Here is a 25330-nt window from a genome sequence, read left to right on the forward strand (position 1 = left end):
AACAAGCAAAATACGCACTTTGACAGTTAATGATAATTATACTACTGTTTAACACTGCGTGTTTCAGTTTGAGTTAATCTAATTATGGTTCTGTGAAATAACACTCAATGATTTTCAGAGTTCAGTCAGACTGATCTCAGTTATGTCCATGATCACCTCTGTATGAAAGCTTTAGTCATATTTAAGGGCAATATCACCAAAATACAGTAAAAGATCTCCTCCTTGAATGTTTCAGATAAAATGGACGAAAATATATGCAGTAAATATTCTTTTATTGGAGAGAAAACTGTGCAGTATAATTTACTTGAGATGTTGAAGATATGAGAGCATTAAACAGGCTGATGTTTGGGTAAGAGGCTCTGACAGGAGAGAGAGATGATACAGAAACATGACATCCTTATAAAATACTGACACACTTTATGAACGGTCAACTTTTCACAGCTCTTTGAACTTCATATTTAAATGAGCTGCATACTTTTCCCACTGAAACCAGCACAATCCCTCTGTGATGAAAACAATATTTGAACTAAATATACTGTGGATAAATCAAAGCATTATCAAAGTTGTCCGTGGTTCCCTTATTTTTCCTTCTTTCCCTGTCAGATCCTGTCCTGCAGGATAAACATGACTGAGTGGTTCCCTGTATGCAGCTGTTACAGTTTGTGTTGGAGATACTTCTGCAAATACAGGAAGCAAATATCTAAAAACTGTTTTTTACCAGTCCGTCAACTACAGAGAGCTGTCTGTTGTCCCCCTGTTCTCCTCTATATCTCTCAGCTGATGCTGGCTCCTTTTTCTCCTCCTCTTCCTCACACACTGTCCTGGTGTCTCATCAGGGGTGGAGAGCCTCTGTCACGTCTCCTCTCACCTTCTCAATTCTGACTCTGGACACTTGCAGAAGGAAATCAACCATGGCAGTTAGCAACTAAAGCAGCAAAACTAAAACAGGACACAGGATCCCGCAGAACATTGGTCTTTATAACAAAGGTGACAACTCAGGTTGTTTGATATAAGCCTGACAAAAACAGCAGAGAAACAGGAGGAGGACTTCTCCATCTACTGTCTGTCTCATTATTAGTGGTTTATACAGGATGAGAGCTCTTTTAAGGACAAACTTCAGCACAGCATGGTTGAGTCTGTGTCCTCACCACAGTTCCCGGGCCACATATTTGGTGAACCGTCTCATACATGCCAACCCTCCCGATTTTTCCGGGAGAATCCCGAATTTCAGTGCCCCTCCTGAGAATCTCCCAGAGCCACCATTCTCACTAATTTCTCCCGATTTTCAACCCGGACAACAAAATTGAAAAAACATATAGCAGAATTCATAGCGCGGCCCAGCCAATTCCAGTTTCCAAAAATGGCGGCAGCTTTTAGTTTTAATATTACTCTTATTTCTCTTTCTGGGTCACAAAATAAACTTTTAAAATATTTTCAGGTGAGAATGTAGCTGTGTAAACTTCAAATATCTGAGCCGACCAACACATCGTTTTCAAACCCCCGTGGTCTTTAGGTTAAACATGATATATAAGTCACTTTGATGATGATTTAAAGATATTCTATTCGATTAAATTTAACTTTATTAATCCCTCGGGAGGGGTCCTCTGGGGTTTTCACAAAGCTGAATAAACGTCAAACAGAAAACTGATTAAACAGAAGTGTGAGACGGTGGAGAGTTTAGCGCCCGTTTATATTTTAGATAGCAAGGAGCAGACGGTAGTTTCAGAGAGCTCGTGACGTACTACACGGCTTTCTTTAGACCGCCAGCAGCCGTCTGCTCGGTGTATCCTAAAACGTTAAAGTACGTGTGGCTTCACACCGACAAACAGACCCAGCTTCGGCAGAAACCTAAACTAACTAACTGACCAAAGAGCCGCGTTAAGTGGCGATATCACTAACGTCACGTAACTTAGCCGAAGGTTAGCTAAATTTGACTTTTTAAGACTTTTTCATTATGCTAACATTTGTGATATGACTGCACTTAATTCTACAATTCTTTCATTATGCTAACATTTGTTCCGGTGTATATCTGAAGTGAGATAAAAACCCAGAACTAACTTTTAAGAGTTTATTTCTTCTCCGCTTCGACCGTCGGCCATCCACCCCCCCCAACATCCTCCAACCTATGATTCGCAATGAATCCTGGGATTATGGTGGGTGGCTAACGAACGATACACCTGAGGCGTCATTCAAATCTGTGAGCGCGCGCAAGGGACGCCGCGTCTCCGCGTGCGCTCCTTGTGGAACGTCGCGTCTCCGCGTGCGTTCCGTGTGACGTCACTGACGCGCTTGCTTTGATCTGTCAGTAACGTCACAGACAACCAAACCCATAAATAAGGGCTCTCAGACAGAAAAATCAGAACTCGATGTTCATCTGTTTGCAAAACGTTCAGCAGTCGGCGCTCCGTAATACAAGAAAATTCTCACACTTCACTCAAACGAAGAAAATCAAATTTGTGACACAACAATGGAAACATTCAACGAAAATGAAAATTCAATGGTGGTCACACCAGACCAGATTATGCCGCCAATCAACAAGTGCTTTGAAAGGCTCTCTGAAGGTCAGTGGAGCATAATAGAAAATGGAAAATGCGACTCCAGCGTCCATGCCGTGCTCGCTGGTATGATTTCTGAAATCATTCAGATTGCCTCTACCAGCATCCTGGAAATTGCCCTTCCTGTTATTCAGGAACCCATGATAAGGGAAGAGCTTATGGATGAGGGGAAAATAAGGGTGTCCCTTGGAGACTCGATCTCAGCTGCCATCGCAAGCGCTCTTAATGTCCCAAGACAGCAAGATAAGAGCGCTGACAAGCTGACACTGATGGTTGAGGAAGAGATCACCGAAAAGGTCAGCTTAACCATTGCACTGATTGAAGAAAGCCCTGATTTCCTGCAAGACCCTGCCGTTTATTTTAGCGACAAACTTAGTAATAGTAAAAAACTAGACCGCATGGTTTGTTGCGCTGCCTCATGCCTGAAAAGTTATACGGCACGTAAGGTGTCGTTTCAGTGTGGGACAAGCAGCTCTGATTCCAGTACAGAAAATCTAATTTGGGACACAACAATGGGAACACGCAACAAAAACAAAAATTCAATGGTGGTCACACCAGACCAGATTATGCCGCCAATCAACAGGTGCTTTAAAAGGCTCTCTGAAGTTCAGTGGAGCATAATAGAAAATGGAAAATGCAACTCTAGGGTCCATGCGGTGCTCGCTGATATGATTTCTGAAATCATTCAGATTGCCTCTGCCAGCATCCTGGAAATAGCCCTTCCTGTTATTCAGGAACCCATGATAAGGGAAGAGTTTATGGATGAGGGGAAAATAAGGGTGTCCCTCGGAGACTCAATCTCAGCTGCCATCGCCGGCGCTCTTAATGTCTCAAAACAGCAAGATAAGAGCGCTGACAAGCTGACGCTGATGGTTGAGGAAGAGATCATCGAAAAGGTCAGCTCAACCATTGCACTGATTGAAAAAAGCCCCGATTTCCCACTAGACCCCGCCGTTTATGTTAGCGGCAAATTTAGTAGTATTAAGAAACTACACCGCATGGTTTGTTGCGCTGCCTCATGCCTGAAAACGTATGCAGCATGTAAGCTGTGCTGCCAGTGTGGGACAAATGGGTCTGATCCCAGTACAGAAAGTACTGGTTCAAAAATATCAGTTCAATCAGCAATCGCAGAGATTTCTGTTATTCTGTCCACAAGGAGCTCAGATGGAGAGATGACAGAAAAAGATAAAGATGAGCTCCCAGAAGAATCAGCTGTAACAGAACAAAGCAAAATAAAACCAACTACAGAAACACAAAGTATCCAGGCTCCAACCCCAGTAGAAATGGTTGCAGCTGACATCGTAGGTGAGATACTTGCTAACATGGATTCAAGCAGTGAAGAGCTCTGTGAGAAATGTAACTTACCCAAACCTGCCTTTAATGCAGGCTTAATTATCCACAAGGTGAGACACTTCTTCTCCAAATGTGTGCCATCCACCTCACACGCCAGGCTCAAAGCACGCAAACACAACTTTTCCATGTTTGCAAAAAAACAATTTGAAAAAATGAAAACAGAGCTGAAAAAAAGAATAAAGTCAAACAGGCAACATTTTGTTTGTCTACAAAACATTTGCAACCACCTCAAGAATGAAACAGTGCCCTCCAATAAAAGTATAGTTTCCATTCTCCCAGGGTCAGTACCTGAAACGGCTGGTCCCCAGAGTACAGAGGCTCATCGCTCCCCTTCTCGACATACGCCAAGCCTGGGAACCGCAATTAAACGTTCTTCTTCATTCGACTTTAACGTCATTAGATCAGACGTTAATCAGTTATATGACAAATTAACAAAGAAAGAAGGACTCTTCCTCATCGATAAGACCTTGGGGGACTTTAAAAACAGTGGGCATATCAGAAATTTCACGGTGGACTTAATGGCAAAAGTGTTTGATCTACTTATGATGGATCGAGTGTATCAAATCCCCATACCTCTAATGGGTAGATCCCTCTCAGACACGGTCATCTCCAGGACTCCACAATCAGTAGAGCGTCCCATTTCTGCTGAAGTCCTCTATGTCCTCATAGATGACACAGTAGAAAGGTTTTTGCAGAAGCTTTTACTGTGGGTGGAGAATGAAGAGAAAGATCAAATGATTCAAATGGACAAGATTTCTGGGGTCCTGGAAGACATCCAAAACTTTATTAAAAGAACACTGACCCCAACACAGGAAAAAAGCCCTGATTCAGATGGCAGAGGAAAAGAATCTGGTGCATCACCTCCAACACCAAAATCTGGGAGCATTTCTCCAGATACATTATCCATGGAATCTGACAAGTCACCTCGAACACCAAAACCTGGAAGCATTTCTCCAGGTAGATGCTCTGTGGCATCTGACAAGTCACCTCGAACACCAAAACCTGGAAGCATTTCTCCAGATAAATTATCCGTGGAATCTGACAAGTCACCTCGAACACCAAAACCTGGAAGCATTTCTCCAGATAAATTATCCGTGGAATCTGACAAGTCACCACAAATGCCAAAAACTGGGAGCATTTCTCCAGATAAATGCTCTGTGGCATCTGACAAGTCACTTCGAACGACAAAAACTGGGAGCATTTCTCCAGATAAATGCTCTGTGGCATCTGACAAGTCACCTCGAACACCAAAACCTGGGAGCATTTCTCCAGATAAATTATCCATGGAATCTGACAAGTCACCTCGAACACCAAAAACTGGGAGCATTTCTCCAGATGAATGCTCTGTGGCATTTGACAAGTCACCTCGAGCGCCAAAAACTGGGAGCATTTCTCCAGATAAATGCTTTGTGGCATCTGACAAGTCACCACAAATGCCAAAAACTAGGAGCATTTCTCCAGATAAATGCTCTGTGGCATCTGACAAGTCACTTCGAATGCCAAAAACTGGTAGCATCTCTCCAGATAAATGCTCTGTGGCATCTGATAAGTCACCTCGAGCGCCAAAAACTGGGAACATTTCTCCAGATAAATGCTTTGTGGCATCTGAAAATCCACCTCCAACACCAAAAACTGGGAGCATTTCTCCAGATAAATGCTCTGTTGCATCTGACAAGTCACTTCGAACGACAAAAACTGGGAGCATCTCTCCAGATAAATGCTCTGTGGCATCTGACAAGTCACCTCGAGCGCCAAAAACTGGGAGCATTTCTCCAGATAAATGCTTTGGGGCATCTGAAAATCCACCTCCAACACCAAAAACTGGGAGCATTTCTCCAGGTAGATGCTCCGTGTCATCTGACAAGTCACCTCGAGCACCAAAAACTGGGAGCATTTCTCCAGGTAGATGCTCCGTGGCATCTGACAAGTCACCTCGAACACCAAAATCTGGGAGCATTTCTCCAGATAAATTATCCGTGGAATCTGACAAGTCACCTCGAGCGCCACAACCTGGGAGCATTTCTCCAGATAAATGCTCCTTGGCATCCGATAAGTCACCTAGAACACCAAAACCTGGGAGCATTTCTCCAGATAAATTATCCATGGAATCTGACAAGTCACTTCGAACGACAAAAACTGGGAGCATCTCTCCAGATAAATGCTCTGTGGCATCTGACAAGTCACCTCGAACGCCAAAAACTGGGAGCATTTCTCCAGATAAATGCTTTGGGGCATCTGAAAATCCACCTCCAACACCAAAAACTGGGAGCATTTCTCCAGGTAGATGCTCCGTGGCATCTGACAAGTCACCACAAATGCCAAAAACTGGGAGCATTTCTCCAGATAAATGCTCTGTGGCATCTGACAAGTCACTTCGAACGACAAAAACTGGGAGCATCTCTCCAGATAAATGCTCTGTGGCATCTGACAAGTCACCTCGAACACCAAAAACTGGGAGCATTTCTCCAGATAAATTATCCGTGGAATCTGACAAGTCACCTCGAACACCAAAAACTGGGAGCATTTCTCCAGATAAATGCTCTGTGGCATCTGACAAGTCACTTCGAACGACAAAAACTGGGAGCATTTCTCCAGATAAATGCTCCTTGGCATCCGACAAGTCACCTCGAACACCAAAATCTGGGAGCATTTCTCCAGATAAATTATCCGTGGAATCTGAAAAGTCACCTCGAACACCAAAAACTGGGAGCATTTCTCCAGATAAATTATCGGTGGCATCTGACAAGTCACCTCGAGCGCCACAACCTGGGAGCATTTCTCCAGATAAATGCTCTTTGGCATCTTACAAGTCACTTCGAACGCCAAAAACTGGGAGCATCTATCCAGATAAATGCTCTGTGGCATCTGACAAGTCACCTCGAGCGCCAAAAACTGGGAGTATTTCTCCAGATAAATGCTTTGTGGCATCTGAAAATCCACCTCTAACACCAAAACCTGGGAGCATTTCTTCAGATAAATGTTCTTTGGCATCTGACAAGTCACCACAAATGCCAAAAACTGGGAGCATTTCTCCAGATAAATGCTCTGTGGTATCTGAAAAACCACCTCAAACGCCAAATATTGGGAGCATTTCTCCAGATAAATGCTCCTTGGCATCTGACAAGTCACCTAGAACGCTAAAAACTGGGAGCATTTCTCCAGATAAATGCTCCTTGGCATCCGACAAGTCACCTAGAACACCAAAACCTGGGCGTATTTCTCCAGATAAATGCTTTGTGGCATCTGAAAATCCACCTCCAACACCAAAAACTGGGAGCATTTCTCCAGATGAATGCTTCTTGGCATCCGGCGACAAGTCATCTAGAACACCAAAAACTAGGAGCATTTCTCCAGATAAATTATCCGTGGAATCTGACAAGTCACCTCGAACACCAAAACCTGGGAGCATTTCTCCAGATGAATGCTCTGTGGCATCTGACAAGTCACTTCGAACGCCAAAAACTGGGAGCATCTCTCCAGATAAATGCTCTGTGGCATCTGACAAGTCACCTCGAGCGCCAAAAACTGGGAGCATTTCTCCAGATAAATGTTCTGTGGCATCTGACAAGTCACCACAAATGCCAAAAACTGGGAGCATTTCTCCAGATAAATGCTCCTTGGCATCCAACAAGTCACCTAGAACACCAAAACCTGGGAGAATCTCTCCAGAAAAATCATCTGGAGCCTTGAGCCTGAAACACTCTCTCAAAGATTCCTCCAAAATATCAGAGATGGGTTCTGTGTCAGTTTCATCTTCTGATGTTCAGAAAATTTCCAGTGACCTTGCGTTGCTCCTTATCATGAGAATCATCCATAAATCTAAACCTGAGACCAAAAAGTCTGCTGTTCGGATCCCATCTACTACAAAAGAAATAGACACGGTCATCAATCGTCTGAGCAATCTAATGCAGCCTGAACTCAGCAGCACAGCGTCTGCCACAAGTCTGACAAATGACAAGAAAAAGTTCATCAAGAAAATAGCCAAATGCCTCATCAAGGAGTTTGGCTCCCCAGACAATGTCTTTAAGGCTTCAATGGCAAATGATTCATCTTTTGATGAGGCTCTGATTAAACATCTAAAAATCAGCCTCGGAGTCATCCCGAGTCCCCCAAAGACGTCCAAAATATCCAGGTTTTTTTCTGCGTTGGGAAAAGCATTGCTAAAACCCTTCAGGCGGTTCACTAAAGCCAGAGATCATTAAAATGACCATTTTGGCTTTTCCCACTGCCCTGCTTCTTTTAAAATCTTGAAGCAGACTTTTAGCACCAAATCCTTTTTTAAAAAACATCACCATAAAATTTTGGGATCAGACCTCAAATCCAAATTTTAGAACTGTAGTTCACGCAATCTCGTCTCCTTTTGATTTCCATCCCCCCAACCGGTCGCAGCGGATGGCCGCCCCTTCTGAGCCCGGTTCCGTTGGAAGTTTCTTCCTGTTAAAGGGAGTTTTTCTTCCCCACAGTCGCCTCGTGCTTGCTCAGAGGGGGATCATTTGATTGTTGGGGTTCTCTGTAGTACAGTAGGGCTTTGACCTTACAGTACAAACAGGGAGGAGACTTTGTGATTTGGCTTGATTTTTAAAATATCTAATTCGGCATGAAATTAAAAAAAAATCCAAATTATAAATACATTCCAAGTTTGTTTGTGTTTTCCTTCTGTTGTCAAATATGTAGGTGTTACACGTGTGATTTTAGTCATTTTGCATCAGTTTGTAGCCGACGTGTCTGTTTGTGATCATGCTGCATCTGTTTTTGTCTGATTTGTGTCTTAGTTTGGTCAGTTTACATCACTTTTGTGGCCCAATTTAGTTGTTTTGCATGTATTTGTGGCAAAATGTGTGGACCCTGTTTGACGTTGCTATGTTTTGTCTTAATGCTTCACTTTGGTTGTTTATGTATGTGCTCATTTTGATTCTAGATGTAGACCTGGCATCTGAAAATTAGCACCTAGGCTACTTCGAACATTTTTTTTAGTCCATGGGTTAACACATTTTTTTTATTTTGCTGACCTTGTAGAGCAGTGGTTCCCAAACTTCTTTTGCTAGGCCCCCCTTTGTTTTACAAGAAAAATGTTCGCTAAAAAATATTATTAGCCAAAGCTTTCACTGGAAGTCAGTTACTGGTGTCAGGCCAGCTCCCACTTCTTCTTTTGTGTTACTTCTGCATATAAGTATACACAAAGAGACATTGAGACCTGAATTACAAATAAAAGCCACCTTCAAGATTATCAAACACTGTTTAAAGATCTCCGTATAAACTTCTGTGTGAAACAAGGCCTCAGTAGCATCCAGACCACACTGATCTAGGTCTTCTTGGTAGAAGAAGGTGTTTCCTTTTTCCAGATGTTTAAATGCAGCCTCCCCAGATTCAGAAGAAATTTCCTTTCAGCCATCTCACTTGTTTCATGTCCCCCCACATGTTTGTTCCCCTTCTTCGTCTGAACCAACAAGAAGTGTGAGTACATGTCAGTCAGGGTCTTGGGCAGCTCTCCTCTCTGCTCTTTAGTCAACATGTGCTCCAGAACTGTGATCCAGCAGAAGACTGGGATGCTACACATGATGTGGAGGCTCCTGCATGTCTTCATGTGGGAGATGATTCTGGACAGCTCTTCATCACTGAATCTTCTCCTGAAGTACTCCTCCTTCTGGGCATCAGTGAAGCCTCGTACTTCTGTTACCCTGTGAACACGTCTAGGAGGGATCTGATTGGCTGCTGCAGGTCGGGAAGTTATCCAGACGAGAGCCGAGGGAAGCAGATTCCCCTCGATGAGGTTTGTCAGCAGCTGGCTGACTGATGACCTTTCTGTGACATCAGACACAAGCTTCCTGTTGGTGAAATCCAATGAAAGTCTGCTTTCATCCAGGCTGTCAAAAATGAACAAAAGTTTACAGACAGCGAGCTTCTCTGCTGTGACCTTCTGTAATGTTGGATGGAAAACATGGAGCAGCTCCAGAAAACTGTACTGCTCATCTCTGATCAGCAACGCTGTTGGTCAGAACCACTCTGATGGGTCTCTGTTGGTCAGGTAAGGCTTTAAAGATGTCGTGACACCTGACTGTAATGTCATCAAGAGCCTCCATCTTGGAAGCTGTCTCCAGCTGCATCACCTCATGTTGGTTATGAACATCTTCATTCTGTCCCTCTGTGATGTAGAGCTCAGTGTAGATCCTGTTCGGGAGGGTTCCACCTCCTGTATTATCAGTTTCTTCAGTCACACTTTCAAACCTCCTCCTCAGACTGGTCTTATATTCTTCTAAAACTTCTTCCAGACTCGCATCTGCTGATTGACAACAAGAAACCAAAAAGAATGAAATGTCTTTAGTGTGTGAAACTGCATGAAAAACAGATTTTTATCTTTTGACGGCAGGGATGGGAATGGTGTTAAGCATTGTAAATTGTAAATAAGCTTCAGAAAATAGTAAATCATGTAACATGATATTTTCGGCATTAAACCATAACCAGTAGTGATGGGATTTCCGGCTCTTTTTAGAGAACCGGCTCTTTCGGTTTGGCTCACTAAAAAGAGCCGGCTCTTTCGGCTCCGAACCGGCTCTTCAGGTTGTTTTGTTGCTTTAATTAATTTATTATTAACAATAATATAAAATTATGCACAAAAGGGATTACTAATGTACAAAAAAAAAGTGGTTTTATTTATATATGTTTATATATAAATATATGTGGTGGCCCCCAGAGACAAAACACGTACAAACTCCAAAACACATTTCTAGCATGAACTGAACTTCCAAAACAGAGCTACCTAGATCACTTAAATTACACAATTGAAAGCATGAAAGCATATGTGTATTGTTTATGTATTTATACACAAGCATTCATATATAGTCAAATAATTTAAAAAAAATTTCATTTACACGTTATTACCACACACCTCTGTGCTTCTGAGTTTTTACGTGTTTGTACATGTTTTGGAGTTTGTACGTGCGTCAGAGTTCGTACGTGATTTGAAGTTTGTATGTGCTTTGTCTGTAGGGGCCACCGTAAATATACTTTTATTTATTCACTCCACATAAAATGTAATAAATAAATCATATAATACAAAAATCAACTATTCACATTTCAACTTTTAACTATTTAAATTTTCAGCTTTTTCCTTTTACAAATTTAAAGTGAAACGACACAAAACACTGCAAACCACAATACAATAAAATATAAATTATAATATGAAAACAAAAAGAAGATGCATATTCTCTGTCATATGGACCTGCATGAATAAACTTTCTGAATCCTTTATCATCTGCAACTGAAAATAGTTGCAGATGATAGTACCTTTCTAATGTGACGTGGTTGTCCCTGGCTCTTTCTCTCTCTCTCCCTCCCGCTCTGTTCCTGTGCTACTGAGTGTAACTACCGCCCCTCCCCCCTCTTCCCAGCAAAGCACAAGGCTCGCGTGCTGAGTGAAGTGGAAAAAAGTGCAGGAGAGGGTGAGAGAAAGAAAAAAAACCCCCACGGCTCGCGATAAGGAGCCGGCTCCCGTCGTTCACGTCAAAGAACCGGCTCTAAGAGCCATTTCGTTCGCGACCGACCCATCACTAACCAGTGTGTGACTTATTTAAAACATTTTGATTCATAATCAGAACCTTTTTTTGTCACAGCAGAGACAAGAAGCAATTGTTAAAAATGTTCCTAATGTGACATTTTAAGAGGAGGGAAAATTCCCCTCATACTGGCTTCACATCATTGGCTCCCTGTTAAATCCAGAGCTGAATTCAAAATGCTTCTCACATAAAAAGGGCCATAATAAAACAGCCCCATCTTATCTGAGAGGCCTCACAGTATCATATCAGATAGATGGAGCACTTTGCTCTCAAAGTGTTCTCCATGTGATCCTTTACTCTGTCTGTGTTACTGCGTCTCTTTGTCTGCTGTGCTACACCCTGCGATTACTGTTGCTGTTGTTTGGCCATTTACATGATTCTGTTCTTGTTGTACAGTAGCTGCTTAATAAAGTGTGTAAATGAACTCTGCTCTTCTTTAGATGATCTTTTGTTGAGTGTTTTTTTTTTTTTATTATTTCATCTAAAAATCTACAAATGACCAGCTAAAATTTTGGCCCAGCAGCACACGCAGCCATACAAACTATTTCAATTTGAGCTGCTGCTATGAAATTAGAGCCAAATGGAAAAGCCTGCTGCAGCTTTTTTCACTCTGATTTTCTGTTTGTATTTGGATTCAGCCAGTATCCAGTATTTTGATCATTTATTTCCAACAAACAATTGAATCCTTTAGTTTCCAACACATCAGCCAGTTTGCATCAGTATTGATCTCCAGCATGATTTTCTCCGCGCGAGAGCCATTATGTTTTCAGTGTGTTCCTCTGATTTTTTTGAGTAGTATATATTGAGGATTGCCTGATATTGTGTGCAGGTGGGGAACATGACAGCTGAACTTTAGCAAACCAGGTGAAAAATAATTAAGACAATCACAAAGCAGGAAGTAAAACTAACGTGAGACATGAAAGGAAACAACATTCAAAGTAAAACAGGAAAAAAACCTATACCATAAAAAACTAATGAAATCTTTTTCATTTCCTACAAAACAAGAAGTCAAGTTTTCAAAAATGTGTTCATCAGCACACCGATACCGACTCTTACTTTGGACAGAGATGCCACAACTGGTAGCGACTGAATCCTCATAGACATCTTGACCCAAAGCACAGCAGGACAACTGCTCCTCTTCCTCCACACCAACATCACTGTTCTCTCTGAGGACACAAAGGGAAAATTATTATTACCAGTACAACTGTCAAAGTGACCAAAGTGACTCACACGCAGGTAAATTGTTTACAGTGCATTCATCTGTAGTGAATAGTGAAGCTGCACAAACTAAGTTCAAACCTGATCCTTTTCTATGCAGAGCTCTTCTCTAAGGTCAAATGTGTTTTTCTCAAGGTTTCCCACCCAATGACTGCTTTCAGTTTGTCACGTTAGGTGCAGTGTGGAAGATTATTCCATGATCAATGGTCTTTGATCAATGATTGTTGATCAATGGTCATGACAATTTGCATATTAATGATCAAGGAACTGACGTCACAGCCAGTGGGCTGGTTTCAGTCATTGTGCAAATGTACTGTTTATAAGACTGGAAACCTGCAGTCAGCTGTGTGTGGCCACCCGACAATTTATCGTTGATGGAGCTGAGTCATCTTGTTCCAGAACAAGGAAGGGAAAATGCAGCTTTTTTCCTTCTGCTGTCTTTCTCGAACTGAGCAAAACTATGATGTGGGAGAAGTGGAACTGCTAGCTGGCCTTGGAAGGATGGTGTTATTAACGGGAGGGAGCACAACACCTGCTCATTGTTCATCGTTTGACTGACCACAAGCATCTTGCATATCTCACAGCAGCCACTCAAGACAAGCCAGGTGGGCCCTCTTCTTTGCTTGGTTCAACTGTGATATGATCTATAGACCCGGCAACCCAAAACGTGAAACCCAACACTTTGTCCCGTCAATTCTCAACTTCTGATGCCACGGCAGAGGAGACCATTATTTTCCCGCCCTCCTGCATTGTTTGTTTGCTGTACTAAGAGATTGAGTCATTTTCTGCAATGCATAGCGGGACACATGTCCCAGATGTTGAACTTCACATCATATCATGCTTTGTAGATACTTGCAAATGTCTATAATATTAAAGCTTGGCATTCTACACTAAAAAGCTATGAAACCCTGAAAAAGAACCAGCTGTTTTTCTGTATTCTTTAAATTAAAATATTGACCATTATTAGCTGCAAAGGCCTTCGATAACGGATTTGCACAGGGCAGATGTATTCAGGTGAAAATGTATGACTATATTATGCTAAGCTTTTGAGGATCTTAATGTCTTTTTCCTTTTTGGCAGTTTTGTTCGCTGACTGTGGCAGATCAATACTGAACTATAGATTAAAAGTCTTCATATAACAGGAAAGTTTTTCAGCTGCATTATTCACTTGGAAACTCAGTCTCTGATTTTCAGAATCCATTTGTTCCATTCCAATCATATTACCTTTATTATGATAAAGGCTTCGACATGTTCACCTACCAGTTTGAGTTCTACCCAAACAACCACTTCCAGAGAATGATTGATCCAAATTCATACCCTCTGCAGTATAACGTAGGAGAGAAGGTTTACATGGAGATAGATGCCTCCTCTACAGTCAACAACACAGAGATTTTTGTGGAGTCCTGCAGAGCTTCACCATATGACAACCCCAACTACCACCCGACCTACTCCATCATCGAAAATGGGTAGGCATGAGGACAGGTGGTGTATCAGTGAAGGTTCTCCTGTTTATCCGTTTGTATTGAAGCAGTTACCTGAGTGCCTTTTAGAATAAAAAATTCTCTCATATTTAAGAATTTCAGGTGTTATACAGAAGTGGAAGTCCGTAGAATAAGGCTCTTTAAAGGTTTTTAAGGCATCAGGCTATCACTTGAATATTTGTGAATGGTGCTGTATGATGGTTAAACAAGGATTTATGATGAAATTGTAAGTTGTAGTCTCTTTCTTTGCTTTGCGCTGTGATCAGGTGCCCAGTGCACTCCACTGTTCAAGTTCATTGGTTTGCACGATCAGGTAAAGAATGAGTTTAGACCAGACCTCTAAATACGTTTTACATTGTTGTGCTTCAGCAGCACCATCGACTGGAACCAAATTCCTTGTATGTGTTTGCGCATATACTTGGCCAAAAAAGGGGGTTCTGATTCTGATGAATTCTACACCCAAAACTCAAGCCATATCTTTTTAATCTGATTAACTTTATTGCATACTCGCACATCGCGTGCATACATTGCACATTGAAAACATTGAAAGCGTGTCCATCTTGGGGGGTGGTTTTGCAGGAAAAAGGCCTGCTTTTATTTATATGCTATAGTTTGTCATTTGTTGTTTGCTCATGTGGTCAAAGGGCAGGTGATGTTTGCTATCAGTCACTAGAATCTTCCTTCAGTATGTGTCAGTGAAACTTTCATGATGATTACCTGATGGGTTTCGGCCAAAATTGTTCTTAAGATCAAGATTGTATTTGTTGTTTTACAGATAATACCAGCAACAGACTGAGAGGGCAGCTATTATGCTTATAAGTTAATGCTTAAAATTGTTATTTCATTGGCTGGGAATACATCCTCACATTAGGTTTGACAGCATTTCCAGTTTTGGCTGAAGCATGAACTGAGGCTGCAGTTTGGGGAAGGCCTCAGAGGAGGCTGGCTCCCGGGCCGGGCAGAACTCCATGATCTCCATCAACAGCTTGTAGCGCTGCGGGAAGCTAAATAAATAATCTCCACTTAATGTAAATTCAGTTTTTCCATCAGAATGTTTTACGTGCAGCACTTGGATACTGAGAGATTTGAGGTTGAGTGACACGCACAGCCAATCACTTGCATTCAGGTATACATCAGCTGTTCAGTATGTGAAGCAGGAAACTCCAACACCAGGTGCTCACAGGGATGCATCAACTCCACGTCAAACGCTCACCACCACTCCCACTGCTGAAAGAGAGGGGCTGTCATGCAGACTGCACAGCACTTTTCCAGGGTCCCCTGTGCTTGAAGAGGTCAGCAGACATCAGCAGGAGTGCAGGTATGGAAACAGAGTCGGCTGCTTTGTTTTAGTCACTGTAACTTTTGATAACGCTGAATTAAAACCGACCTTCTCTTGTTTCCAGGGAACGCCATGAACCTGAACTTCATAGCTGGATGTCTTCTTGCTGCCGTCGCTATGATCTGTGGCGTGCTCACGTACAGCGCCGAAACATCAATGGTCAGATACCGAGCTTTGTCCTCAACTGAAAGTTAAAACCCTTCATGTGCTCCAGTGGATGAGATGAAATTATTTAGCTCAGCCTGCAGTCTGAGTCTGAGTGTTCATGTATCTTCTCATGTGTGAATTAACTGATGAAAATCAATTATTTTCTATCAGTTATTATTAGAATATTACACAGCTTTGGGTGCATAAGTTTGATTTTTAAATCTATAGATTTACAGAATAATTTGAAATGAATAAATCCTGATTATTGATCCTGATCAAAGATTTATAGAACAATGAAACTTTTATTACTGTTTTTGTCCATGTTTACTTTCAGCTGTCGACTGTGTGGCTCAAAGTCACAAGTGACATTTACACAACATATACTTCATACCACAGTTTCACAAACTGTGAAACAAGCTAACAAAAAGCTTGTTTGTGCTGCTTCTTCCTGCAGGTCTCTCATGGAAATGAGGATATTTTTCCTTCTGATTAAATAAAGATGAAAAAAAAAAACTGCTTCTGTCTGAGAAACGTGGAATCCAGTAATTGTGACACATACTTCCATCTGTAACACATTTCTTACCAATCTGTAATCTTGGATTAATGTTTGTAATATTATATCAATGTCAAGCTTAAACGACGTCACACACAGAAGTCTCTGAAATCATCAGAATATGTAGCAAAAGTTCTAAAAGTTCACATTTCTTTTTTCTCTTTGTGTCAATATTGATAAACTTCTTACAATGTAACTGGTAACGATGTTACCACAGCAACCCAAATCAGCTGTTCCTTTCCTTCTCCATAGTAATCAAGGTTACACGTCTTTTCTGTCCAATGTGGCCTTTTTGGTCTCGAGTGTAACCTAAGGTTGCATCGTTTGTTTCCATTCATCGATTGCAGTGACAGTGACATGTTTACCTCCTTTAAGAGAGACTTCTTCACTTAAACACAAAACGTCAGTTTTTTGTGTGATTGAAGGTTTCCCAGCAGGTCAGTAAATACAGAACACTTGGTTATAAAGATTTTATGTTATCACCTAAAACTACACAGCAGGTAATCTGTCAGGTGAAACAATCAGCTGACTGACGGTCCTCACAGAGGACAGACCTCCAACTGATTCACCACATCTGATGGGAGCGGATGCTCTTCAGTCTGGAAGAGAAAACAAACACACAGACAGTGAAGAAGACGGTTCAAGGTGCTTTGCATACGACACTAAATTCAGTTTTTAAAAATAAAAGCATCTGTTTACTAAACGTAAACACGACACTCCCCAGACACCAGATTATTACCCCTCTAATACAGCGGTCCCCAACCCCCGGGTCTCAGACCGGTACCGGTCCGTGAGTCGTTTGGTACCGGGCCGCGAGAGTTGAGGCTCAGGTGTGAAATGTTTGGTTTTCAGGGTTTTTATTTCAGCGTTATTTTGTTATCGTTTTTATCGTTTACTCGGTTTTCCTGGGTCTTTTCACGAGTGTTAGGAATAAATTTTCTTTTTTTCGGTACCGGTACTAGTTTTATTTTGTTGTATTTATCCGCGACACCTTAAAGACCGGTCCGTGAAAATATTGTCGGGCATAAACTGGTCCGTGGCGCAAAAAAGGTTGGAGACCGCTGATCTATAAGATCTGATAAATAAAAATTATATCAGAAACAGAAGAGCAGATAAAAACAAACTATGTTCTTAAGTGAACGCAATGAGTTTCTGGATTATGGATTTAAAACGTTTTGGTGGAAACAAAAAAAGAGAAAAAAACTCTAAATATTGTTAATAATTGTTTTGCACACACAGCTTCTGACTAACATCAGCACTTTATAACAAACTAATTTCCAAGTGTCTCCTATTCCATCAGGGTCATCTTTCGATGCTCTGACAGGTGACCTCTGACCTTTTTAGCAGCTCGTCTGTCGACACCTGTCCGTCTTCACCTTCCTGCTCGCCGGCTCCTCCTCCTCGCTCTTCTTCGGCTGCTTCTCTGTGCTTGTGCTTCTTGTGTTTCTTCTTCTGTAAAGAAAAAAGAAGTCAGAGCTTCAGCGTGAGGAAGGAGTCATTTTATCTGATCTGATCCTTACTCTTCGTTTTCTACCTTCTTTTCCTTCTTGTGTTTGTAATGCTTCTTTTTCTTGTGTTTCTTCTCTTTGCTCTTCTTGCCCGTTTTAACCTCCTTGATTGGAGGGCGCATGGAGGCGGCGCCTCCTCTGACTAAACACAGGAACAACAGGCAGGTTATTAACCCTCCAGCAACGCTTTTACAAAGCAGGATGCACTTAATGAAGTCGATGAACAGACGCTCTAGTTCTACACACTGAAGGTGGATCGATTCACATGAATGTGACCCAGCTGAGCTGATCACAGAGAGATTGCTGCATCTATAAAAACAATGTCCACGCAAGGGAAACCACGTGACTGGGTCACGGTGAATAAACTTGAGTTGTCTGTTGTTGATCTGGTGGGTGACACTCACTCAGAGCAGCCGAGGGAGGCGGCAGCTTCGGCCCAAACTCCTCCTCTTCCTGTTCGGAGGCCTGAGTGGAAACTGCTGCTTCTGAAGGAGCAGAGAAGAGTTGACAGAGTTACGCTCGACAGGGACGTGAGATTAGAAGAAAGGTTAAGGTGATTCAGCAAACTCAGAGTACCTGCTTGGTGACTGGAGGAGGTGGTGGCTGAGGAGGAGGTGGTGGCTGAGGAGGAGGAGGGGATGCTGAAGAGGTTCAGTGGCTCCGAGTCCACTTTTCCTTCATCCTCCTTTGTCACCTTTTCTTCCTCCTCATCGCTGCTCTCCCCCTCTGATGAAGAGGAGGACTTCTCATCGGAGGAGCTGGCAAAGATGGCCTTAAACAGACATGCAGGTCTTCCAGGAGACTAAACACTGTTTGCTTTCCAAATTTCCATAAAATGATTTTTAACATTTCTCTGGTGAATTATCAGAAAACAGATTAAACATCCAGGGTACCGATGATAATGTAAGATCCAGACCTACATTAAAACAGAGAAACCCCCTGTGAACAAGCACTTTGGTACGGAGCCCCGCAGAGGACATGGGAGAAAAAAAATTAAGACGGACTTTTGCGAGATCTCGCAAAACAAACTCGGGATCTCGCAAACGTTTTAGCCGCATTCTTCCCGTTAGCTTCGACCTACTACAGCGGGGAGGAACACCGCTTTCCCGGCACATCGTGCCTCGACCTCCCGGTCGGCTTCGAGCCGACGCCCGAAGAATGCGGCTAAAACTTTTGCGAGATCCCGAGTTTGTTTGTTTTGCGAGATCCCGAGTTTGTTATGCGAGATCTCGCAAAAGTCCGTCTTAATTATTTTTTCTCCCATGTCCCCTGCGGGGCTCCGTACTTTGGTGACAGTGGGAAGGAAAACCTAAATTTTCACAGGAAGAAACCTCCAGAAGACCCAGGCTCAGAGATGGTGAGCACGGTGAGGGTGAGGAGAGAAAGACAGGACAAAAAAAGAAAGAAAGAAAAGCTCAAGGAGCAAAAACTTCCTAAAAACTTCTGGTCGGGACTGTGAGTGAAAATACTTGTGAACCTTGGAGGAAGAAGCCACCAACTTCCTGTCAGCACTCACTGACACATCTGTCACCCAATCACTGTGGCCCTGATGGGGGAAAAAGCAAAATCAGGAGTTAAGTGTCTAAAAGAACACGACCAGAAACATCAGGATGTCTTCACACAGCCGAGTTTAATCACCTTCAGCACGAGAGTCTGAGAGAGAGACGACAAATCCCAGAGAGCAACAGTCCCGTCGTAGGAGGCGGACACCAGGAGGTTCGCTGAGGAAACACAACAGGAAGTGATTTTAGGCAAACATTATGAGGAAGAACTGAGCATGTTCCAGTACCTGCAGAAAAACACATCAGCTCAGTGAGCAGTGCTTGCTTTCTAAACAGTAAACAGCACGACGGACTCTAAGGTGCTGACATTTCTTACAAATCTTAAGCCGTGCAACCACCAGAGGTCTAAACCACCTGACCTCTGATCCTTTAGATCTGCTTCTTAACGAGGGCAGAAAACATACTTACAGCACACGACACGATGAGCTTTGTTCATTTTCATTCGTAAAAATTAGCTAAATCCTAATGCATAAATAATTAAATAGTTAAAAATACACATTAAAAGAACTCTTTTGTCCATACGTGGATCTAGCAAGTGTTCATCGATCAAACGCCGCCTCTTGCTCGTAGTTCAGCACAAATGTTACTGGAGAATCTGAGGACGTCAGCTGAGGACACCTGCTTGCTCAGAGGTCTCACCGTCAGCAGCGGCGAGGCAGCAGGCACTCACGCTGCCTTCGTGGCCTCCCTGCAGCGGCGTCCCGCCGTGAGATCGGAACCCCCCCGCCTGCAGGTCCCACAGCTTCAGCGTCTTGTCCCACGACGCCGTGCACAGGAAGTGCCCGTTGCTGGTGAAGCAGCAGGCTGAGACGACGTTTCCATGGTTACTGATTGCGAGAATGTAAACAAGAACAAGCGCACAGGGGGGCTCCTCTGAGGGTCTGAAAATTGTCATCAAACTTTTGTGAATCTGATAAATATCTGAGACTTCAGAGTGTCTCACGCTGAAGACAAAAGCCACACAGCGTGAGAGGAGCTCAGAGCGTTTACAGGTCACTGAAATGCTTCACCTGTCGATGGACACGGTGGTTTTCTGCGCCCGCAGGTCCCACAGTTTGATGCTGCGGTCTGCAGAGACGGTAGCCACTCGCTGGCTCTGAGGGTCGAACCGACATCGAGTGACGCAGGAGCGGTGAAGATCTGATCGGCAAAGCAAACACACGCTCACTGACGCTCACAGGAGTATTATTGCCGACCGGGCAACACGCGACCTGTCCTACCGCTGACGTGGTGCAGCATCTGTCCGCTGGCGGCGTCGCAGATGGAAACGCCATTCTGAGGATTTACAGCGCAAACGACCAGCCGGCCGTCAGACGAGGAGCTGCAGGAGGTCAGCAGGCCGAGCTGCCTCGATTTCCACTGCGACAAAGATCATAAAAGTGAGTCAAACTCAGAAAAGCAAAAAGACCAAATTTATTCCATGTGTGTGAAAGAGCAGAAACGTGTGCGCAGAGAAATGTGTGCAGCGAATCACAGGAAGGTTGCTGGTTTGAAACTCCAGGAGCGTGACAGCAGACGTTACCAGAGTGAGTCCGGTCTCGAGGTCCCAGGCCACCATCTTCTTATCCCAGGACACTGTGACCATCCTGACACACAGAGCAAACGTTTCATTCACAGGTGCACTCGGGTTACTACATGGAAGTTTCTGCATTGTTGTTTTTTGTGAACTTTATGTTTTTTTCATCAGTGTGAGAGATTACATGAAGCCTTACGGGTCCATGGACGATGAATAAGTCATCGGTTAATTCACAAAGATGTTTTTTCCTCAAAGAAATGAAGAAAAACTTCATCTATCATCAGATAAAGGTGAAAAAATTGCTACTTTTTGTTTTACAAATCTCAGAAAGTCAACTTTTACAAGTCTACTTGACTTTACAGTCTTGGTAACAGCGAATCTTCACCAGCTGGTGGAGCTTACAGTTCCAGTGACAGTGACGGGGAGCTCACGGGAACTCATTTTTCCAAATATTCAGACATTGCAGTAATCGAGAGCCTGCTTCCCTATTTCACATGTTCTGGGCATGTCCAAAACTGGGTAGCTTTTGGAAAAGCATATTTGAAACCATGTCCAACATATTTGGTGTTCCAATTGCACCCTGCCCGTTTATAGCTATTTTTGGGGTGACGCCTTGTGATGCCAGTCTTTCCAAATCACACTCTGATCTTCTGGCCTTTTGCACTCTTTTGGCCCGTAGAATGATATTATTGAAATGGAAAGAGCCACTTCCACCTGTATATGGGCGATGGGTTAAGGATGTCATGTACTATACTCAGCTGCAAAACATCCGCTACACTGTAAAAGGTTCGGTTCAGAGGTTTTATGAAACATGGCAACCTTTTCCTACTTACTTTGGAAGATTAAGTCCCGATACTATCGCTTAATGCGCGTGTGAGTGGGGTTTTTTTGTTGTTGTTTTTTTCCCTTGCTATTGTTCATTTATTTTATTATTTACTTTGTATCTGTAATTTTCTTTTCTTTTATCTCTTCTTTCCTCTCTGGCTGGGTTTTAGTTACACTGTTCTGGATGGGTGGGTGGGGGGTGGGGGCACGACTGTTTGTTAATATTGCTGTAATTGTTGTTGGAAGCAATTCTTTGATCAATAAAAAGACCTTGATATAAAAAAAAAAAAAGACATTGCAGTAATCGACTACAAGGCCAGCTGCACAAATAACTGAAAAAATGTTTTAATGTTGACCTGTACACCGCCAAATTCTAACGCTACTTAATGTAAATGTTGGCAGAAGTTCATCTCACCCTTTCTTCTTTCTGCTTCACTTGAAAAGACCCGACAGCTCAGCTTTGACCAAGACAAAAGGAATACAGGTGGAAAGATTTTGGCTTCCAGGTCATAATGTTTGCAAAATTCAAAAGAGAAATCCTCTGCTCTCAGCTGCAGGATCATAACCTAGCTGAACTTAAAGCTAACGTGGAACCCACCTGTTGCTGTTTGGGATCAGAGCACACTCAGTGATGGCTTTACTGTGAACTCCATCAAACGTCCTCAGAGGCTGACAGCTCCCCACATCCTACACAGGTCAGAGGTCAACCAGGAAGAGTGAATATGGAACAACCTTCTGATGATTTATTCCTAAACTTTCTGTGGAATGAATTCATCAGAAAACTGATCTACAGAGAGGCTGTTCAGTCAAACACAGATTCTGAGATTCTACAGACTGATGTGGACGCACAAAAACACAGAGGTTCTCTCAGGGTTTGCAGAAGAGCGTCTCTCAGCACACAACCTTGAAGAAGATGGGTTAAAGCAGCAGAAGACCACACGGGGAGCCACGCCTGTCCGCTAAGAACAAGAAGCTGAAGCTACAGTTTACACATGCTCACCAAAATAAGACAATAAAAAAACTGGAACTGTCTGATCTTCTGTATTTCTTGTTGGGACTTTGAGACGGTGGGACTGATCCATCCTGCCTTGTGTCCTGATCTCAGGCTGCTGGTAGTTTAAGAGTGTAGAGTTATGTTCACTTTGGTGTCAACTTAGCATCATTTAAACATCATTTAAACTCCACAGCATACCCGAGTGTTGTTGCTGACTATTTCCATGCCTATTTGACCACAGTGCACCATCTTCTGATGGCTCCTTCCAGCCACAAAGCTCAAATCGTCTCACACTGGTTTCTTGAACATGACGATGAGTTAACTGTAGTCCAATGGCCTCCACAGAACTTTGGGGATGTGGTGCAACAGGAGATTCAAAGTGCCAAGTATCTCCTGGTCGCAGCAGATGGCCCCGCCCCTCCCTGAGCCTGGTTCTGTCGGAGGTTTCTTCCTGTTAAAAGGAAGTTTTTCTTTCCCACTGTCACCAAAGTGCTGCTAATAGGGGGTCATATGATTGTTGGCTTTTTCTCTGTATCTATTACTGTAGGATCTATCTTACAATATAAAGCGCTTTGAGGCAACTGTTGTTGTGATTTGGCGCTGTATAAATAAAACTGAATTGAACTGACATTAGAAACTCGAGTGTAGACCAACCCTAAAATCAAAACAGGCACATCAACTCATAAAAACTGCCGACCATGACAGCAGCTTACCCAGAGGACAGCGGTGCAGTCTGAGGAGCAGCTCAGGATGCAGCGATTGTCGCAGCAGACTCGAGCTGTGGTCACAGCATCGCTGTGAGCTTGCAACACCTTCACTGGGATCTGCAGACACAGGTTATACAGCAAACTAGCAGAGGACCATTGAGGAGAAAGATAGAAGACTGACATCTACTGTACAAAGAACATCCATGCAGAGGTTGCCCAGTATAATTATGGACCAGCTTCGGACAGCAATATATTTTGGGCTACTGGAGCTCAAATTCTAAGCTTTGGTTTTAAATGAATGCTTGTTTTGCAATAGCTGAATGAACAGGAGAAAGTGGGATCTTACCGCACATAGAACCCAGACAGAGAAATAGCAGTAAAATTTGGTGCTGCAGATAAAAATATAGAGTTGATGATGTGCATTTCCCTACTTTAACATGAGGGCGGAACGGCTCAAAGCCAGTTTGCATGTTTGGCCCTCCCCTCTGACTCACTCAATGACCTGTGGCTGCCCTATCACCTAAAAGCCATTTAGGTTGGGGTTTCTGGGTCTTACTGTCCCGTGAAGGTCTTTCTTATGTCCCCAGATGATTTTTAAGGGAAACTTTCCCAACCAGCTTTGAGGCATCAATGTCAAACATGAAATAAAGGCAGGCTAGTGCAAGATAAGCCATTTTACCTGGTTTTGCAATACACATGCAACTCTGCCCATCAGTGTCACTTTTACAAATAGTTTTCAGACTCATCTTACAACATTAATCTGCACATAACAGTCCACAGTGACAGCACAGAGTTTTAAAAATTATTTACAGACCCTTTATTATGACGCTAACGCTGGTGAATCCTAATTTTGAAACGTTTATTTGGTTGATCCAGTGGCGCCTTGAGGCTGTTCACTAATCTGCCCATGTTTCTATTAGCTCTCCTTATGTTTTGTAAATGAAATCTTAAGCTCGATAAAAACGTCAATACATCAAAGATAAAAGTAGCGACCTCGGTATTGCACTGTACTTAGATTCTAGGAATTCTAATAGTGCTTTACTATTACCTGAACTTTATAATAACTGTTACAGAATTACTGGAAGTTACAGAATAAATATGCCTGCTCCATCTCAGTCAGACTGTCGGGACCAGACGCTCTAAAATAACTTTGCTCTCGTGAAGTGCTTCAGACCAAGAGAAGACAAACCTCACATGCAAGTGAACGCATCACGCTAACGCTAGCCACCGAGCTAACGTTAGCTCCGAAACACGTTTCGGTTTACCTGAGACTCCGAGCTCCACGCTTCTCTCTCCTCTTCTCCGCCTTCTGAAGGCTCCTCCGCTGACAAAGGGTCGATGTTCCTTGACGCCATTTTTCGGTACAAATAAAACTTGTCGTTTAGCCAAAAGCCACATTAGCTAATGACGGTTACCGTGGCAACAGCCTCACAAGCGAAATTTGGTGCATTCGGGGGCGGTGGGAGATATGATAATTAGTTGATAATTAGATTTTTGATGGAAACGGAAACAAGCAAAATACGAACTTACTTTGACAGTTAATGATAATTATACTACTGTTTAACATTGCGTGTTTCAGTTTGAGTTAATCTAATTATGGTTCTGTGAAATAACACTCAGTGATTTTCAGAGTTCAGTCAGACTGATCTCAGAGTTATGTCCATGATCACCACTGTATGAAAGCTTTAGTCATATTTAAGGGCAATATCACCAAAATACAGTAAAAGATCTCCTTGAATGTTTCAGATAAAATGGAAGAAAATATATGCAGTAAATATTCTTTTATTGGAGAGAAAACTGTGCAGTATAATTTACTTGAGATGTTGAAGATATGAGAGCATTAAACAGGCTGATGTTTGGGTAAGAGGCTCTGACAGGAGAGAGATGATACAGAAACATGACATCCTTATAAAATACTGACACACTTTATGAACGGACAACTTTTCACAGCTCTTTGAACTTCATATTTAAATGAGCTGCATACTTTTCCCACTGAAACCAGCACAATCCCTCTGTGAT

At 42.7% G+C, this 25330-nt stretch overlaps 2 protein-coding genes across 4 annotated transcripts; one reads left to right on the plus strand and one right to left on the minus strand.

Annotated features, from left to right (window-relative positions):
* Positions 1–2379: 2379 nt before the first annotated feature.
* On the plus strand, positions 2380–8147 carry LOC148106267 (uncharacterized). Its single transcript, XM_087843780.1, has 5 exons — positions 2380–2851; positions 3452–4865; positions 4992–5589; positions 6220–6587; positions 7536–8147. The coding sequence occupies exons 1-5, from the start codon at positions 2468–2470 to the stop codon at positions 8108–8110; spliced, it is 3339 nt and encodes a 1112-aa protein (XP_087699906.1). The 5' UTR covers positions 2380–2467; the 3' UTR covers positions 8111–8147.
* An 8032-nt stretch (positions 8148–16179) lies between these two features.
* LOC148106268 (uncharacterized) lies at positions 16180–24697 on the minus strand. Of its 3 annotated transcripts, none has more exons than XM_087840360.1 (14): positions 24577–24697; positions 23318–23428; positions 22209–22297; positions 20792–20855; positions 20490–20628; positions 20280–20409; positions 19909–20096; positions 19346–19428; positions 19185–19253; positions 18284–18479; positions 18112–18189; positions 17734–17849; positions 17536–17651; positions 16180–16798 (listed from the first exon to the last, which is right to left on the minus strand). In XM_087840360.1, the coding sequence occupies exons 1-14, from the start codon at positions 24664–24666 to the stop codon at positions 16765–16767; spliced, it is 1503 nt and encodes a 500-aa protein (XP_087696486.1). In that variant the 5' UTR covers positions 24667–24697; the 3' UTR covers positions 16180–16764. The 3 variants fall into 3 exon arrangements, with proteins under 3 accessions (XP_087696486.1, XP_087696462.1, XP_087696416.1); XM_087840336.1 differs by having other exon boundaries at positions 18112–18186; positions 19909–20150; positions 20744–20855; XM_087840290.1 differs by having other exon boundaries at positions 19909–20150; positions 20744–20855.
* Between the last annotated feature and the right edge of the window lie 633 nt (positions 24698–25330).

Source organism: Neolamprologus brichardi, chromosome 1 (genome assembly GCF_056152115.1).
Source record: "Neolamprologus brichardi isolate AB-2024 chromosome 1, ASM5615211v1, whole genome shotgun sequence".
Classification (NCBI taxonomy): domain Eukaryota; kingdom Metazoa; phylum Chordata; class Actinopteri; order Cichliformes; family Cichlidae; genus Neolamprologus; species Neolamprologus brichardi.